General features: G+C 44.0%; 2 protein-coding genes across 7 annotated transcripts; one reads left to right on the top strand and one right to left on the bottom strand.

The window, feature by feature from the left end:
* Positions 1-5447: 5447 nt before the first annotated feature.
* LOC143439194 (uncharacterized) lies at positions 5448-13965 on the bottom strand. 3 transcript variants are annotated; one of them, XR_013107560.1, is made up of 4 exons: positions 13827-13965; positions 10368-10489; positions 8559-9385; positions 5448-8383 (listed from the first exon to the last, which is right to left on the bottom strand). XR_013107560.1 is itself a non-coding variant. In XM_076925179.1 (4 exons), exons 1-3 carry the CDS (start codon positions 13850-13852, stop codon positions 9177-9179), a joined length of 357 nt encoding a protein of 118 aa, XP_076781294.1. In that variant the 5' UTR covers positions 13853-13965; the 3' UTR covers positions 5448-8383; positions 9150-9176. The 3 variants fall into 3 exon arrangements, 2 of the variants coding, with proteins under 2 accessions (XP_076781294.1, XP_076781295.1); XM_076925179.1 differs by having other exon boundaries at positions 9150-9385; XM_076925180.1 differs by having other exon boundaries at positions 9332-9385.
* Pou2af3 (POU class 2 homeobox associating factor 3) lies at positions 9321-17512 on the top strand. 4 transcript variants are annotated; one of them, XM_076925178.1, is made up of 5 exons: positions 9321-9453; positions 10162-10256; positions 13930-13984; positions 15275-15504; positions 16838-17512. In XM_076925178.1, exons 2-5 carry the CDS (start codon positions 10197-10199, stop codon positions 17210-17212), a joined length of 720 nt encoding a protein of 239 aa, XP_076781293.1. In that variant the 5' UTR covers positions 9321-9453; positions 10162-10196; the 3' UTR covers positions 17213-17512. The 4 variants fall into 4 exon arrangements, with proteins under 4 accessions (XP_076781293.1, XP_076781292.1, XP_076781291.1 ...); XM_076925177.1 differs by lacking the exons at positions 9321-9453; positions 10162-10256 and adding an exon at positions 12917-12991; XM_076925176.1 differs by lacking the exons at positions 9321-9453; positions 10162-10256 and adding an exon at positions 12934-13019.
* Positions 17513-17853: the final 341 nt, after the last annotated feature.

Raw genomic sequence — 17853 nt, 5'->3', positions numbered from 1 at the left:
TGGTCTGTTCCCCATGGCTCCCTCGGCTTTTTGGTTTTGTTTTCACAACTCAGAACCTCCTGTCAGGGGTGGCACTACCCACATTAGACTCAGAACCTCCTGTCAGGGGTGGCACTACCCACATTAGACTCAGAACCTCCTGTCAGGGGTGGCACTACCCACATTAGACTCAGAACCTCCTGCCAGGGGTGGCACTACCCACATTAGACTGTGCCCTCACACATCAATCCTTGCCCCATGGACTTGCCCACAGACCAATCTGATGAGGTCATTTTCCCAGCTGAGGTGCCCTCTTCCAGATGACTCTAGTCTGTGTCAGGTTGACAGAAAACTAATACAGTATGTAAACATTATACAGTGATCTAATCATGGCAATGACATACCCATGGCTTCAAAACATTTATCCTGTCTTAGTAGTAAAACATTAAAACCCTTTCTTCAATGATCACAATAAAAATAAGGGGAAATCATCTCTTCTAGGTTTTTTGAAATATTAACTGTTATTATTAATGGCAGTCACTTGAATGTGAAGTCATATGCCAAAGCTTGCTTATCCCAACTGTAGGTTTGTACCCAATGACCAACTTCTTTCCTAGCTCTCTGCCTTTCCCCACCTTAGTCTCTGTTAATCATTTCTAAAAGGGTCTATACAATGTATAGACTTCTATATATCTATACAATGTCTACAAATGAGATCATGAAACACCTATCTTTGGGCTCCTGGTTTATTTCATTTAATGTGTGCCCCTGAAGTTCCTCTATATTGTCATAAATTACGGGAGTGAAGACTGAGCAGAGCAAGACAGAGAGAGAAAGAGAGAGAGAGAGAGAAAGAGAGAGAGAGAGAGAGAGAGAGAGAGAGAGAGAGAGAGAGAGAGATTTATCTGTTTATCCACTGATGAACACTTAGATTAATTGAGTGCTGGCAGCTAGCAGAGATTCTTCAAAACATTAGAAAAAACAGCTCATAGCCCAGCAATCCTGATATTACACTGAGTAGACACTAGAAGGACAGGCCAGCCTAAGCTTTATTCTGCTTAGTGTGTGTTCACCCAGGAAAGCTGGCATCACCCACAGCAGCAGAGGAGGGCTGTTCTTTCTGGACTCTTCTGTCACTTAAGATCTCCATTCTGGTTCCCAGGAGCTCTAGAAAACCCTTCTGTGACACAGCTGTTCCTCAGATCTGAGCATCAGGCCCCTGCAGTGGAAGAAGGAAACCAGGGCCCTCTGTAGATTAGGGATCTTCATGAGAGTCAGTTTTCTAGATTGGTTGTATAAATGTTTTAATAACAATAGTTGTGTAGTACCCACCAGGAAAGTCACTAAGTAGTGACTACTGTAGTTTCTGTCCATTGTAATTCTAACATTCGTTTGGCTATTATGTTCAGTATTTGTCATCTTGGCCCACTTTGTTCATTTATCTTGTAATACTCTGAAGAGACATTGGTTCACAAATAAATAGAGCCTGTCTGCCAGACTGTAGAGAGAAACAGAGCACACCAAGGTGTCTCCACTCTTCTTAAACTGGCTAACTTGGTTCACAGTGTCCACAGGTTAACCTATAACAAGGAAGATACACACAGACCATTCTCCATCGATTGCCCATTACAGCTGTCATGCCCACAGGAGAGGGGGATGTCGGGAGTAAGAGTGAGGTGATGAATTCCAAGTGGTGGATGATTTTAAGGACTGTGTTTACCTTGACAATGTGTGTCACTTTCATATATTCTAATTTGGTCCTCTTTATTGTTCTAGAAATGTCTTATTTTAAAAATGGAAACAAACTACAAAGTTCTGTCAGGGAAATTAACCACGTCTCCCTACACCACTTCCTATGCAGCATGGGGATATCAGCCACACCTGTGGTTGCACAATACCAGAGCACGGAAAAAACGCATTCCTCTCTCTCCTCTCCCCCTTCTTCCCCCCTCACCCCACCCCCACCCCCAACCCTGATGCCTTCTGACTCATACCCTCCCACGGAAGAACCAAAGTAAACTGTGAGCCTCGGCTCAGAATGCCATCTCTTTGAGGTCTTGCCAAGACTCAGGGCATGTTTACGGTTTAAGTTGGGTGAAAATAGCGATGTCAAGTTCAACCTACTTAAGAAAACACCAGAAGTCAAAGGTGAAACTTAAGGACCAGCAGTAAGGCTTAGCAGGTGAAGCCTGCTGTCCCAGGCCTTATCCTCAGGTCTCGTGTGGTAGGAAGCAGAGACGTGACTTCCACAAGTATACCATGACATGCATGAACCTCGTATGCACACATCCCATGCACAAATAAATAAACTCATGCAATAAAAATCATTAAGTGAAATGTAAAGTTTTCCCGTGCAAAGCCAGCCTTGTAGACAATCACCTGGTGAATCACTGGCCACACACAGTATACTGTTGAAGTGCTTGTAATTCTCTTATGGTGTAATTAGAACCCTGAAGAATGAGAGAAGGAAACCACATCTTTACTTTGTTTGTTTAATAAGTACTTTTAAATGATCATTATGACTTTCCACTTTCCACGGCTGAGTAAATAAAACAATGGCAGGACACTAATAAAGTGCCTCAAGACTAAGTCCACAAAGAGGACCGAGCTGCTAACCTCCGCAGTAAGTTAGGTGCTTCCATAGAGAGAGGCGTACACACAAAAGAGTATCTGAAGATCTACTTTTTCAATATGTAAATTTAAACATATAATCAGGAAGAAAGCCACTTATGTTTAAAGTACCAAAATAATAAGGAATCCCAAGTGACTCGCCAAAATTAACTTTAAAGTCAATAGCTGGGTTCTGTCTAAAGTACCTTCTCTATTCAAGCCATTGATACACTGTTTGCATTATACAACATATTCACAGATCATTGACTCTAGAAAGATCAACCACCTATGGGCTAAATCAATGGTTCTCAACCTCAACGTGTGGGTCAGGACCCCCTGGTGTCACCCATAAGGTACCCTGCATGTCGCATATTTACATCACTAGTCGCAACAGTAGCAAAAACACAGTTACAAAGTAGTTAGGAAAATAATTTTATGATTGAGGAACAACATGAGGAACTGTATTAAAGGGTTGAATTATTAAGGTTGAGAACCACTGCTATAGACAAAGAGATTATATATATCATAAGAGTTTATATAACAAAGAGTTTATAGACTATGTAGTTAAAGATTTGAGGGCATGGGGGACTCATGAATGACTCACCTGGCTCGGGGCCAGCATGTTGTAGATGCTCAGTAAACCTTCCTTATATTGAATTGAAAGTACCACAAAAGTGAGCGGCTATTTAGCCCCTGACTCTGTGGCTATTAGCCCCCTAAAACAAGTTGACCATGGATAAAAATTGAAAATTTGATGGCACATTCTTAAGACGGCTGATTAAGTACTTTAAAATATCTTTAAGAATACAAATTGATGAACTTCTGAAGTAGCACAAAAAAATACTGGTGTATCTCTTACTAACCATGTGTCCTTTGATATATTTCTAAGAAGACATACAAATTAGTTATTTGGGGCTTAATATCTCTGGTGTGATTATTTCAAACACAATAAATCAAAAACTATAATCTTCCAGGGTCAATCTAAGTAATAATAAAATTTTTCCAGAGTTATTTTCAAACATTGGCATCATGCTTTATTAGATATGTGATACGTAAATAGCTTTTAACAATAACTTCAGACCAATACCACATATAGGTTTGCAAAATGTAGATTACATAATCAGTAGATTACAAGAAAGAACAGGGGGAAACTTTCATATTCCAAAAGGAAAAACTATAGACCTAACAAATAATATCAAGATATCAGCTCTTCTACAGTAAGAAAAATAATAGACTTTTCCCCCAATCAAATGTCTTAAGTGGAAGGATCCAGAAGTTCCAGTGCTTAGACACTGTAATACAAATGGGCAATCACTCAGCCATTTTGTTTCTCAACCTTGGTGAAATAGTCACAGCTTTGCATGACAGTATTTTCTATACACTTTTATGTTAGCGGTACGGTGCAATAAAAATGTTTTAAGTAAAACAGCAACTTTCCAAGTAGTATGGTGTGGTACTTTTCTTGTATAAATAATAAATGATCAAAGGTTTGCTCATCATAACCTTTTTAAAAGGGAAGTCTAAATTCCGAAGAATATATACTATGGGGGAAAACTGACTATGTATACATTATTACATAACCTCCATTTATAATCTTCTTGGCCATTTTCACATGGACCGAACTGCTTCCCGAGGACCCATAAATGCTTGTTTCTTCTATGTATTCAACATTTTGGAACTTGATATTTCCCACAACATTCAGTAACAGTGTCCCAACATTGAGGTGACAAAAGAATTTTGCATTACTAAAGAAAATTTAGGGCTATAGTCAAATTTAGAAGCAATAACTACACCTTTTCCTTATACTGAAGGTCTTTCAATAAGCACATGTCTACGTTTAATACAACCTGTTTGGGAGGGGAAGCACAAGGCTGCGCAGTGTCATTTGCATGAAAAAGAACATCGATACTTTTTTTCAATTAAAAACGTTCAACTTTACACATTAACAATGCCCATTCCACTCACTCCAGGCGCTGCTGACTGCATGACGGCCAGTGACAAACTGAAGAAATTCTAAGTTTGTGGCATGGAAAAGCAGAGATCTGAAAAGCTGATTTAGGAAGGATGGGAAAAACCACGGACAGGGGCTTTGAGGGGAGAAGGCTTGGGTAGAAAGCAAGTACTGGGCCAGTCAGAGCAATTAACATATGGTAGTTGAATAAATGTATGAATGAGTGAATGAATGAATGAATGAATATGCAAATGAGCCTACAATAGGAAAGCAGTGATGAGCACATGGGAGAACGGAGCCATTACTGGCAGAAACCAAGGCTTACTTATCTTTGACCTTCTGGTGCTTATTACTGTGCCTGGTATATACCTGGTGCTCAAGGAACAGTGTACATCTCAGTGGATTGTGGCTCATTTAAAGACAAAATCTGCTTCACAAATAGTGACACCTATCTCCTCCACATAGACTTTTCTATGAGCCAATGATGGAGCTACAAGCTAAAAAGCCACTGGTCAAGATGCCACTCCCTCTCATTTCAATATCCCTCTCAGCATTTCAGTATCGGCTCCCATACCCAACATCAAGGTAGCCTTATAAGTGAAGGAGCTTGTGGCAGAAGAACAGACCCAACTCCTCCCCACCCACCCCCCGTTTTTTTTTTTTTTACAACCTCAGAGGGATTATTGGGCCTCCAGGGAGGTATCCTAGAAGCAATAAGCTCCCAGAAGAGGGTTCTGGTTGGACAACTACAAACTACAGTTAGCATAATGACCAACTTATCCTCACTGCTAGCCAGTTGCTTCTTTAGGACTCCATGTTTCTGGAATATTCTGTCATCAGTACGCTGCAGTCTTAAGCCCCTTGAACACACTAATAACACAGCAATGACTTTGGGGTGACACAAAAGTCTGAACACCAGTTCTGTCATTTACTATGCAAAACAGGCCTGGTACCCAAGAACAATAAAGGAGAACTTTAAACAATCTTCTGAGCTAGGGATGTAATTTTGTTGTAGACTGCTTACCCAGCATGCTCTGAACTATATCTCAACACTGAGATGGATGGATGGATAGATGGCTGGATGGCTGGATGAATGGCTGGCTGGATGGATGGATGGATGGATGAGCAAGTGAGCGAGCAAGCAATCAAGCAGGGTACTGAGTTGTACAGGCATTTGGAATCTCAAGGCAAAAATGGCTGGTTGCTCTAGCTATCATCACACAGACACACACATGCACGCACACACGAATGCACACACACACATGCATACATGCACGCTACACAGAGACAGACAGACAGACAGAGACAGAGAGGGGGGCAAGGGGATCTACTGAGAAAGCATTGTCTCCTACCTCCTGAAGCAAGCATGGTTTTGGCTCTGAGAGGTCTGTGCTGAGGCTTTTCAGTTACAAGAACAAGAATCCAGAACTCCTGGATGTTGACCTGACCTGAAGGATAGCACAGGGAAGATTCTCAAAATGGGCCTGTGGAAATAGCTTTCTGAAGGTATTTGTCAACAACATCATCAGACTCTAAACCTCAGGAACTGCATCAGCACATAAATGCACCATCCTCAGGATGTAAGCTATGGCTCAGACAAAGACTTCCAGGAGAAAAGAATGGCAATTTCTTTGTTTTTTGTTATCTCTGTAGACACCAGGCTTCTAAAGAGCCTATGTCTTCCTGTCTGTGTTCTCTCTAGAAAACCCAGTCACTAGCATCAATGTCCTAGATAATGTCAAGGGAAAACTGGGAACTCAGGACATCTCTGCTCATTTCTGTGTGAAAGGAGAGCTGAAGAGAAATATTTAGTGTGAAAGACTGAAACAGCACTGCAGAGGAGGGGAAAGAGAGTCACCTATAGACTCAGAGAAAAAAAGAGACAAGAAATGAAGAAAAGTGTCAACAGGGAGAAAAACAAGGAACAGAAAATGAGGGAGGGGGTGTGTTTAAACAAAACAACCAAAGAACAACCATGAGATCTTAAAAGCAAGACAGAAAGGAGAAAGGCAGCAAGGAAAAAATGTTGACTAGAGAGAGGGAGGATGAGGTGCCAGGGAGAGGGCTTCTCTCAGATCTCATGGTCCTGTTTCTGGTCTAGTCCGCAGACCTGGCTTTGCAGAAATAGGCTCCAGTGGCTGATAAACACTCAGACCAAATACAACCCTACTCTCCACCGCTGGATGCTACCTCAAGTGTCCCCAGCCCTGACCCTGTCCCAGATATGTGGCTCCACCTGCCTGGCAGACAGGCCTACTCCGCATGCTTTCATCATCCCCAGACACCCTTTAGCTGGGCTGTTTGTTAGATACACTGTATCTAACACATTTTTACATTTTCAGATATTTTTTTCTAAAGGCTTTTGAGTCTAAAGCTTGCTTTTTTGGTTTTTGTTTGTTTTGCTTTGGTTTGGGGAGAGTTGGGTTTTTGGTTGTTTTGGGGGGGGGTTGGTTTTTTTGCACTTCAGACAACTCGGGGATTAAAGAATACAGGCCTAAACCTTCGCTTTTCTGCATTCCTGGAAATGTCCTAGTTATTTGCAAAAGGGACCCTTCTGTCTCCCTGTGACTGTGACGTCTTGACCTCACATTCCACATCACTTCAGTCTCTTCATCCTTCAAATCACAGGACAGAGAGCAACTCAGGCAGTGCTTCAGAAATACACATCAGCACAGGCCCAAGTTGTTTGTGAGGAGTCCAAGAAGACAGCTTGACTCCAAATTCCTACCTCGATCCTCAGAGCCTTCAAAAAACAAACAAACAAACAAAACAAAAACACCACATACCCTTCCTCTTAAAAAAGCAGGAGTTCTATGAGGAGGAAAAAAAAAGCAAGCTAGGATTCGAGGAATTACAAACAACCAAATACAGGAATAGAATTGCCACAAGGCAGCAGTGGAATCCTGGCCTAAAGGAACCTCAGATGGTCAGGGGCAGCTGTGACGGTCCACAGCTTCGAAGAAAGTGAGCGCTGATGTACCAGGAAGGCTTGCTGGAACCCCAGTGTCTGTGGCCTAGCAGGAGGGAGGATGCAGACAGGCAAGCCTTGTGGCCAGGGAGGACCAGAGCAATACAAAGCACAAAGCTTCGGCCTCCGGCCTGCAGCCTGGGCCTAAAGTGGCTTTTTGCTGTGCCACGCCCTCTGTCTGCCATATTCACTCTCCAAAACCTGAAGTTTCCCCCTTAGAATGGAGACTGGACGAGTGAGAATCACTGTGGTTGTCCAACCTGGCTCAGGTGGTCCACGGGGAGCAGCCTAGGTCAGTGGGGGCCTCTGAGCAGCCTTTGAGGCAGTAACATGGAGCATATCTGAGGACACCTGCTCTGTCTGTGGGCAGGTGGACAAAATGTTTAAAATAGGAGAAAAGCAAAGGTTAGGACCCAAGGGAATCTTGCTCTCTGTTTCTCTGGACTCTCTGAGGGGTGCCTGTGTGCAGGATTTCTGCAGAAGATAGTCCATTTTGTTAAGCCTTTGAATATTCAAATTGAAAGTATCGCGCAATCATTGATTGTCAAATCATGGGTTTCTAGAGGTTTTAAATACTTGGCATGAGGGGGAAAAAACTCAAACCTATACCCGAAGGTATAAAACATTAATTCTGTGTGTCTCCTGATCCAGGGACCTGGGTGCTGCCTCGTGTTTTGTGAAACTTTAAAAATGTCGCATCTCTGCATTTCTCCCTGCACAGGAGCCTTCCTAGGTGCTGAGTCTCTGAAGCTGCAGCATCCAGTCTCCGGCCCAGCTCCTGCTGACCAGGATGTCGGGTAACTCAGATGCTTCTCCAGGGGTCGGGTCATGAGGGCCAGGGACACTTGGATCCGAGTGTATTTCCTCTGCTTTTCCTGCGTATAACAGAGAGGCACAAAGTCAGGGAATGATAGTCAGGGCCGGGCATGGATCCAGAGAGGACGCGAGCCCGCAGTGGCGGCTCCCTCTGGGTGCCTGCTCCCCAGAGCAGAGGCCCAGAGACCCACAACGCCGCTCCGGGCAATCGCGTCCCCCCACGCCCCTGCCTACCCTTTCACTTTTCCACCTTGGTGCCCTGGGAATCTGGAGGCGCCGACCTTGTGAGCCCAGAAGCGGCGGCGCGGGGGAGCTAGAGGCTCACGGTGAGCCTTGGGCTGGAGCAGGACGCACCCAGAAGGGAGCTGGGCTGGGGCTGGCTCCGCGTGGACCCCGAGGCGCGCCAGCGCTACCTGCAGATCCCAGAGCCGACCCAGCCAGTGGGGATGGGAGGGAAGGAGACTGGGGCGGAGTAGGCACGTCCTGGCACTGCAGCAAGACAACCGATGCCCAGGACCGGGAAGAATAGCGCACTAACTTTCCTGGGGGATCCTAGTTCTCAGAATCTGGCTCGTGGGTGAGGGGTCTCCCTGCTGTCCAGCCACGGTTTCTACACTAACCAGGCGAGGCGCTGGTGGCGTGGCACTGTCGCCAAACGCCTAAGCCAGGGGCCACTGTGCTCCGCCCCTCCCCGTGAGACTAATAGGTGCTCTCTCCAGGGTCAAGGTTGGGGTGGGAGTCACACTGGGCTTCTAGGTCAAATCCTACTCGGAAAGTGCGTCTGTCCGGTCTAGCCTGGCCTAACAACCAGCCAGACCTACTCACTGCGCTCTGCCGGGGACCCCCAGGCTGTCACCGGTCCCTCCCAGCCGACCCCCGCCTAGCTTGCCGGTCACTTGGGCTCTCCCAGGTCTCCCGGCCCAGCTCTGCCGGCTCAGGGGCGGCCCCTTCCGGAGGGCTGCCTCCAGGCGACTGCGCGGTCCTAGGGAGCCTCGGGATGCTCTTACTCAAGAGCTGCAGTTCTTGCAGGAGAACGCTCCACAGCCCAGTTCTCCAAATGCCTGCACCGGAAAGGGAGGGGGTGGGAAAAGAAGAAAAGAACGACAGAGTCAGTGGAGGGAGAAAGGAGGTGAGGAAGAAAAGACATTTTTGATAAAGGGAAAGAAACGGCAGGAGAATATTTCCCGAAGTTGGCCCCTTTTCCGAGGTCAGTGCAGTAAGTCCCTCACAGGACCAGGACAAACTGCCCAGACCCCTGAAGCTTGTCTCAGGGCTGGCTTCCAGACCAAGGGCACCACAATTAAAGGTTGTACTTCCCCAGAAGCCATGCCTGGACTGATAGAGGACTACAGTGTGGGGGCGGGGGAGAGGGTTGTTCCCAATATAAACATTATGATGAGGTCGGTGAGGTCACCTGTGAAACGGAGAGCACCCCCGGATCCACAAGCCGAGCCGGAACCCCAGATTTTACTCCCGTAGCCAAAATAGCAGGCTTATTTGACCTTCTTCCACATTCCAGAGCAGAACAGCTTGTACTGTCCTGAGGATGGGGCCCAACTAGGGGTGAATAACTTCATAGATGCCCACAGAAACTGCACCCCCTAGAACCCTGAAGCACCTGCCTGTGTTCACTTTTTCACGTTTGAGAATTGTGGGTGTCTTGTTTTGTTTTGTTTTGTTTTGTTTTGTTTTGTTTTGTTTTGTTTTCATTCTCTTTGTGTGTTCTGCAAATGTAGAAACTTGGCTTTGGGTATCCTAGCCTTACCAGAGGGACCGTCACTGCATCCCTTTGACCCAGGCTTTGGAATTGACCACTGACCTTGTTGCCTCTCCCCAGAAAAACCTAAGGTGTATCAAGGTGTCCGTGTGAAGATGACTGTGAGAGAGCTTCTGCAGCAAAGAAGGGCGCACCAGGCGGCCTCAGGGGCAACCGTAAGCACCACCTTCTCCATCCCTCCCAGTCCATCACAGGCCTCTTTCAGCCCTGTGTAGGGGAAGATGCGGAGGCCACCCACAAGCACAGCCCTGCTCAGAGATTCTTACATGTGTCCCCAAGCTCATCCCAGGTCACCACAGGCAGCCACAGAAACATGTGGGACATGGTGGGGCTCAGGGCTGTGGGAGACTTCTCTCTCATAGCTGAGTGGGGAAAGCTTCTTGGTCCCCTGCAAGGGAGAGAGGCAGCCAACAGGTTGAGTATGTTTTTACAGTGTTAAGAGAGAGTATATAGATAGAGCCCCCAACAAACTCATTGAAAAAAATCTCTCCCAGAAACCCACCTAGTTTTTCTGTGATTTAGGCTCTGAGGTCATGTTAATGAAAAATCACCAGTCACTGGAAGTCCCTAGAAGAAAAGGCCTCTGTCTCTGGAATACGCAGAACTATTACAGAACTGATCTGGGTGGTCATAAGGCACCTGACACCTCACATGTGTTGCCTGAGTGCTTAGGGCAGCTGCAGAGCCATGTAAACTAGGCGTGCTTGTCCACCAAGAAAGACAAGTTCAATTAGAAGAGCCTTCTGCACATGACAGTGATTGCTTGTGGGTAGGTGCGGGAGTGGAGGGAGGATCAGACAGAATTCCAGTCATCTATGTTGTCACTGGTCTCGTCTGCATGTGATCCTGTTCGTGTCCCATGTTGGCACCTCAAGCAATGGAAGGGAGAAACTATGGAGGGATGGTGACATAGGTTTCTGAGCCAGAGGGCCTGGGGCTTAGTTCTCAGTAATGTGGCACATGTCCACCACCACATTGACTTACTAGAATCTTTTTTGTCTGTTCCCGTAATCTCTCAGTTGAACGCTAGTAGGGTTGTATAAAGGTTAAATAAGAACTTAGGGGTGTTCTCCACAAGTGAGTGCTCAACAAATCACTAAAATAATTTCCAACCAAGGACCGATAGGCAGTTTACACTAATGTGTATTACACCTTTCTCTCAGAATTTAAAGTGCAAGTATATTTGCTCTGATTTGACACATACAACTAGAGAAATTAGTTGTCCCATTTGCAGAATTTCAGGCAATAGCAAAAAAAAAAAAAGAAGTGATTCTTTGTTCAAAGCACCTTTGTATATTTGTTATTTCATTTGATGGTAATGATCAGATGACATAAATAGATCAGAAATATGTATTCCTCCATGACAGGGAAGATCCAAAGTCTTGAAGTTAGTAACAGGCTAAAGGTAGAAACAAGATCATCTTGTTTTTCAGTATTGGCTTTCTAAATTCGTCTTTCCGCAGAGCCAACCATACTAAACAGGCGCTTAATAACCTCAATGGTTCGTAGCTATACCATTAATAAAACTAGAACCAGGAGCTTTGGTACTTGACAGAACTCGGCTTCAGCCATACCCAGAGCAGCCTGTTTAGGCACAGCAATCCTGTGGCTATTGGGTTCTTAACAGTTGGTGTGACCACCCTTGGCTCATAGCAGAGTACAGGGCAAGAGGAAGGATGTCACCTCAGTACTTGACCAAGGCTCTGTTCCTGAGAGGAGTCTGATTTAGCATTTTCTGAGTTCCCTTTGAGAATGAGGCAGGCCTTCAAAACCAATGTTTGTCAAGAGCATACTCTGCTTGCTGGAACATGCTCTACGCTTCCTAGAATGCTCTCGTCCGTCCCACTCCTTCCAGCTTGCAGGAGTCATGCACAGAGTCTCAGTAGGAGCCCCAGATGTAAATTCTCTTTCTGAGAACAAACAGGATTTTGAGATTCTGGGATGCTGCTACAGTGTACCCAGTCAGGAGGGCAGATAGCATCCCAGGGAGAATAATGTATGCCTGCTCCATGCAGACCTTTCTAGTTTAACAGAGACTATATCCAACTTGGTCCAATGTTAAAAGACATCTCTGGGAAACAGTAATCCAAGAGAGAATTAATTGTGCCAAATATTACTGTAAAGCAAGAATAAATCTGCCTTAATTTGCTATGAAGTCAGAATAATAACTGTTTGAAACTTTAAGAAACCAATCATCAATGGTAGTTATAGACTGAGGCAGATATCCAGTTCTCAAGTTGTAGCAGAAAGTATACGTGTCAGACTGGTACAGTTAATTTTAAATTTTTATTTCAGCCTTATCAGTTCATACACACACACACACACACACACACACACACACACACACACCACTTCTCTTCTTTGCCCTTGGGGTAAAGAGAAACTTGAGTTGGTGCTTATCTAAAGATAAAATTTACCTTTCTTCTTTTTAACCACTCTCGGTTTCCTTTGTTTTGTTTTAATAGGCTTAATGTGTTCTTATATGTTGTCGATTGTGGATGTGTGTGCTGTTTGAAATAAGAGAGGCGCCATTCTTTGTATTCTGAGAGCAAGGCAGAAAGTGAACCACAGGCCAGAAAGATAATATCAAATAGGACATTGTAAACATACCTCTGGGAGATAACAGGATAACAGAGAAGCAAGCAAACAGGCCAATGGGGGAAGCAGGGGGTTAAAAGCAAGCTCTACAATGAAGCTGATTAAAAAAAAAAATAGCCCTCCTTCCAAGTCCTTCAGCTCAAGCTGCTACAGCCAAATATTTGCATAAAGAGCTGTAAAGGCCTCCAGCTTCCTGGTTCGTGACATTACAGCATGGATCGTTTTCAAAATTAACACACCTCCTGTTTGAGCAGTGGCTGGCTGGGTGCTCGAAGTGGCTCAGAGAACAGGAGTGAGTCTACCCCTGCAACCCCAGAGAGGTGTGGTGAGCTCCCCTTCCTAGCCCAGAGCAACAGCCATGGTCCCTTTAAACTTTAAAACCACCACCTGAAATCTGAAAGAAGAAGAAAAAATCCTGAATGACTCGGTCAGCATAATTGTCCTTTCAACTGGAAATGGCAAGGTGCTTAACTTTACATGTTTGAGAGGTTCGGTCTCATGAATTTTCAGTATTTAGATGCTGTCATTTTAAATGCAAATTATATAGAAAATAGAAATTTTTTTGAAATTTGGAAAGAACTGAATTTTTCTGGCTATGAACTCAAAATGTTTATAGGCTCTGAATCACCAAATACTTCAAGAATTTTTCTTATATTTTAAAAGTCATAAATGTGAATATTTTATCTTAATTTTTCTTATATTTTAAAGTCATAAATGTGAATATTTTAGCTTCTCAGATTTAAGAAATCTAGAAACAATGTCTAATCATTACTTATTTCTTTAGGGGAAATTAATTCCTAGGACAAAGAAACCAGTAGTACATACAAACTTGAAGAAAATGTAGTGACTATAGCCATAGTTGGGTTAAGTAAATGTTAACACTCTCACTCATTATAAAATAAATTTCTTAATAGAAAGGCTGCTTGCTGACTTTTCTTGAATTGTCCTATTTCTGTAACAAAAAAAAAAAAGACTTACATTTGCCTTTATCAAAATTAATAACTTAACATTTTATCAAGGAATCTGATTAGGAAAAAAAACAATGCCTAAGTTAGCAAACAAAAAAGCAAATCTCAAACATAATGCTGGCTGTGTTTAAAGTCCAGTGTTCTTAGAAGAAGGCTTACCGCAGAGCTGAAGCAGCTGTCCCCATCAATCCCCTGCCCAGCTTCCCCACTGGGGAAGTGCAACCCTTCCCTTTGCTTCAAGTTCCTCTTCTTGCCTTGACAGCTGTCAGAAAGCAGCAGTCTCCATCCTCCCGACACCACCATGCCATCGCCTGCAGGTCAGTACAGCCAGCTTTCCTCAAACCCTTTCAAAAGTTCATCTCAGAAGCCCTTCAGAGCCTGATTCAGGGGTTAAGAGAGGCACCACCATTTAATTGGAATCCAACCAATCAGAAAGTGACTCCAGATGCAAGCCCAGAAAGGAAAGAAAGACAAAGTTTTGTCTTCATTCTGAACTGTCCATTCTGTAACCAGACTCTGTCCTTTACATTTATCCCAGTTGTTGCTGGTCTCCAAGCAACTCAACTTCACCATAAAACCAGGGTTTGCTTTAGAATCTTGTTGTCTTTTCTTGGTGTAGGATGGGTTGTAATCAGACCATTCAGGACAGCGCCTTTGCTCTTGTTCACTTAGCTTGTAGCCAACAGGGGCTTCCTTCCCACTCTCTACTCTCTCCCCAAAAAGCTGTTCAAACAAGTGTAAGTTTCCCCAGCCCCAAACAAATAACTCTATTACATAAACAGTCCTTCCTCTGCCACTCAGCAGCTAGAAGGAAGCCTGTGTTTATAGCAGTTCCCACCAAATGTCACTTTAATTTAACTTGAAAGGAACCTGAGACCTTTAATGGGCTCCCTCTAAACCTACCCCCTTTGAACCTTTAAGGCTGATTATCACCCACTGGGAATATTCATATTAACCGGAAAGGGAGTGATGCTTTTCTCAGATTATCCTCATTTGTTCTCCATCGTATTTTTCCCGTTGTACTCTCATCTTAACGTGTCCACAGATAAGACACTTCTGCTCTTTGTGCTGAGCTCTTAATTCATGTGCTACATTCTAAGCTTCCAATGTTAGCCTGTGCATCCCTGCTTACATCATGTCTCAAAACCCTCTTCTCTTCTCAACAATTTAAGTCTCTACATGAAAAGTTTAGGAAGGCAACAAGAGCATAGTACCAGAAGGTTTCCCAAAGCCCCCAACAAATTCATCAGAGAAGTTTCCTTGAGCTGCAGCTGAGAGTTTAGTCATTAATGTTTTTATGTCCCCGAAGGCAGAGGCTTATGCTCTTCCTTGAATGTGGCATTGAGATACTGGCTGGGCCACATGCATTCTCTTATTTCACCATAACTGTATTGAGAGTCATCTATCACATTACCGATCAGATTAAGTTAAGTTCTCTGGGACTTGGATTAACCTGAGACAACTAACACGGTCCAAATTCCAAAAAGTGTTTACTTACAAGGAGTTTCCCAACCTCCATTTCCCCCTAGATATAATAAATAGAAGAAAACTCTATTCAAGCCTATTTTGCAATTTTTACTCAAAAATCATTTCTCTTTCTCTTCTAGGACTGTATTTAGAGCCTGAACCAACGTCTTCCGCACCCAGTTATTTTCAAGCCCGAGAATTTTCCACCTGTGTCTCTTGTGAAGAAAGTCCTAGCTGCCTCGACCAGATCTTTGAGTCCTACCTTCAGACAGACACACTCCCGGAGCCTTTGCTCAACTCTGCACAAATTGCTCCCCACTATCTCCCAGAGAGCTGTCAAGAGGCCCCTTTCTGCCATAACCAGAGCCTGGTAACTCGCCCGCATCCTTCCTGGAGCCTGATACTTGCTTACTGTCGGGTAGAGATGCTTTGTAGATGTGTTTGCATCATCTCGTGAGAAAGCATACAAATGTTATCAACCAGGAAATAGTCAGGGAAGCATTTGAAAGTTCAGTGTGTGGGCACTGTGAAGGGCATAAACCTTTGAATACACATATTATCATTTCCCATGTAAATGGATGTCTGGCAATAAAAAGGTCTCCTGGTGCTACTCTTTAAAAAAAAAAATGTTAAGATATCTGTTTATCTGGAAATCAATAGTTTCAACAATAGCCCTTAGATTTTTAAGTCCTTGAAATGGATTGAGGCTACTTACATGTGACACCAACATTCTCATGGGGCCTGGCTGAACTGCTGAACTGGCTCTCCTAACTGGCTGGTTTGGGCTGCCATAGGCAAAAGAACATACTTAACCCTCAGATGGTTAATAAAACAGAAGCCCTGTGGTACACACCTTAATCCCAGCATTTGGGAGGCATGGACAAGGTCAGCCTCAGCTAAATATGGAGTTGATGTACTGCCTAGGCTACCTAGGCTACGAGACCTTCTCTCAAAACGAGACAAAATAGTCCTAATCTTTGAAAGAATTTGGAATTTTCTATTCTTGATGGATCTCAAATGTTCAAAAATACGTTCTCTTTAAAACGAGTAAGATTGTTGTTGTTTTTAATGTCTTCATAAAGTCTATATAAAGATAACTGAATTTAGAGAAGATAGGAAAGTAACTAACTCTACAGAATGTGCATGCATATTTTGATGGGGAAACACAGCTTCTGCTCAGCTTCCAAGGTTGGCCACTGTAAAGGTGCTTAAGATGTGACAGCAGGGGAATACATTGGCAACAGAAGGGGGCAGTTTCTCATTCTCGGGTGTTCTAGATGCTGGGCCCATGAAGACTCTGGTTCTCCCTCTGTGTGTTTACCTGGCTCCTCATGTCAAGGGTGTGAAGAAACGCCCAAGGTGCCACCTGCAGCTTATACTGTGGCATGCAGCAGGATCTGACGTGCAGGTGACCTGAGACACCAGTGAGATTTAAAACATCCTGCAAGGTTTTAACAAAGGAAAGCAGTGGAGCAAGGCAATTTATTGTTGGGAAGGAGAAAAAGAAATACAGGATGCGGTGTCATGAAATCACAGTCTGCAAATGAGATTACTTCCAAAGACTTAGGTTAAGGGTTTGAGGCTCGTTCTTAGCCGTAATTTTCTCACTTTGCACAAGTAAATCCACACTGCTTCGTTCCTTTAGCTCCTTTAATCCTGTCTAAGTTACCAAGCTTTGTGTTTCCCGGTTTTCGTTTCTCTAGATTCCAGGATCGCCTTCGGATTCCTTCAGTCTCTCTGGTTCCTTTGGCTGCAGTTACTCGCCAACTCAGCTGCCTTCTTGCACTCCAGAAAACTACACCTCTCCTCCTTCTCTGGATTCCCTACACTCCAGCCTCCCAGAAGAAGGCTACTTCTGCCAGCATTGGCCCTCTCACCCCCAGTACAATCACTCCTCCCCAGCCACCCCCTCCTCCGTCTGCTACTACACATCCTGTGAGGCAGAGCATTTGGATGCCCTCAGAAGCACAGAGTTCTTCTCCTACTCCGGCATGGACTGTGTGGACTTTGTCCCTTCGGCAGCCACCACTGGTGATTTCTATAAGCGGGAAACAAGCTGTGATTCCTGCTATAGTTAGTAGAAGCCACACTGGAATGTGTCGTGGGTGTATCTCTTTCTCTACTGCATCTAGATGACACTTTAAAACATTGAACCCATTCACACACTACCCCACATATGGTTTACATTTCACCATTTTCAATCACCTGATAGCAGCTAGCTTAGAAATGGACACAATGCCCTCAAACCTGGTCTTGTGGCATTTTCATTTCATACACTCACTGTTAAAAAATTTTTTGTATGGATTTTTCCAGTGCCTTCCTTCACAGTATAACGAACAAACTCTTTTGTAAACTAATAAATAACTTTGTATAATACATGTTGGGATATTTTTGTTCCATTTCCAGTAGTAGTATTGTTTGATTTCAATATTGTCAACTAACCAGGAAATAACTAACTATACTTGAATGTTTCATCATAACTTATTTGTGCATTTAAAATCATTCTAATATGATGAAAGTCCTGGATCCCACAGAATAGAGGGGTAGGAATTGTTGAGATGCTGAGAACAGAAAATCCTGCTCTGGTTAACCAAGGATGTGCATTTTGGAGCAGCATCAGACAAAAATGCGATGACTCACGTCTCATATCCAACATCCGTCAGTGGAATGTTAATGTGACCAAAAGCACACACTTTACCTACAGCAGTGTCACCTTTGA

This window comes from Arvicanthis niloticus, chromosome 26, assembly GCF_011762505.2.
Source record: "Arvicanthis niloticus isolate mArvNil1 chromosome 26, mArvNil1.pat.X, whole genome shotgun sequence".
Taxonomy (NCBI): Eukaryota; Metazoa; Chordata; class Mammalia; order Rodentia; family Muridae; genus Arvicanthis; species Arvicanthis niloticus.
Note: the sequence above shows the minus strand (reverse complement) of the source record. Positions and strands in the feature narration are given on the sequence as shown.

What these genes read in the sequence shown, in the direction of transcription:
- Pou2af3 (XM_076925178.1), top strand. Translation starts at nt 10,197, where the DNA reads ATGACTGTGAGAGAGCTTCTGCAGCAAAGAAGGGCGCACCAGGCGGCC. An exon ending in AGGCGGCCTCAGGGGCAACC is followed by an intron (nt 10,257 to 13,929) that starts GTAAGCACCACC and finishes TTGCCTTGACAG; the next exon opens with CTGTCAGAAAGCAGCAGTCT. An exon ending in TCTGCCATAACCAGAGCCTG is followed by an intron (nt 15,505 to 16,837) that starts GTAACTCGCCCG and finishes TCGTTTCTCTAG; the next exon opens with ATTCCAGGATCGCCTTCGGA.
- LOC143439194 (XM_076925179.1), bottom strand. Translation starts at nt 13,852, where the DNA reads ATGGGGACAGCTGCTTCAGCTCTGCG. An exon ending in ACAGCTGCTTCAGCTCTGCG is followed by an intron (nt 10,490 to 13,826) that starts GTAAGCCTTCTT and finishes TCTCCCTTGCAG; the next exon opens with GGGACCAAGAAGCTTTCCCC. An exon ending in GGATGAGCTTGGGGACACAT is followed by an intron (nt 9,386 to 10,367) that starts GTAAGAATCTCT and finishes TTTCCGGTGCAG; the next exon opens with GCATTTGGAGAACTGGGCTG.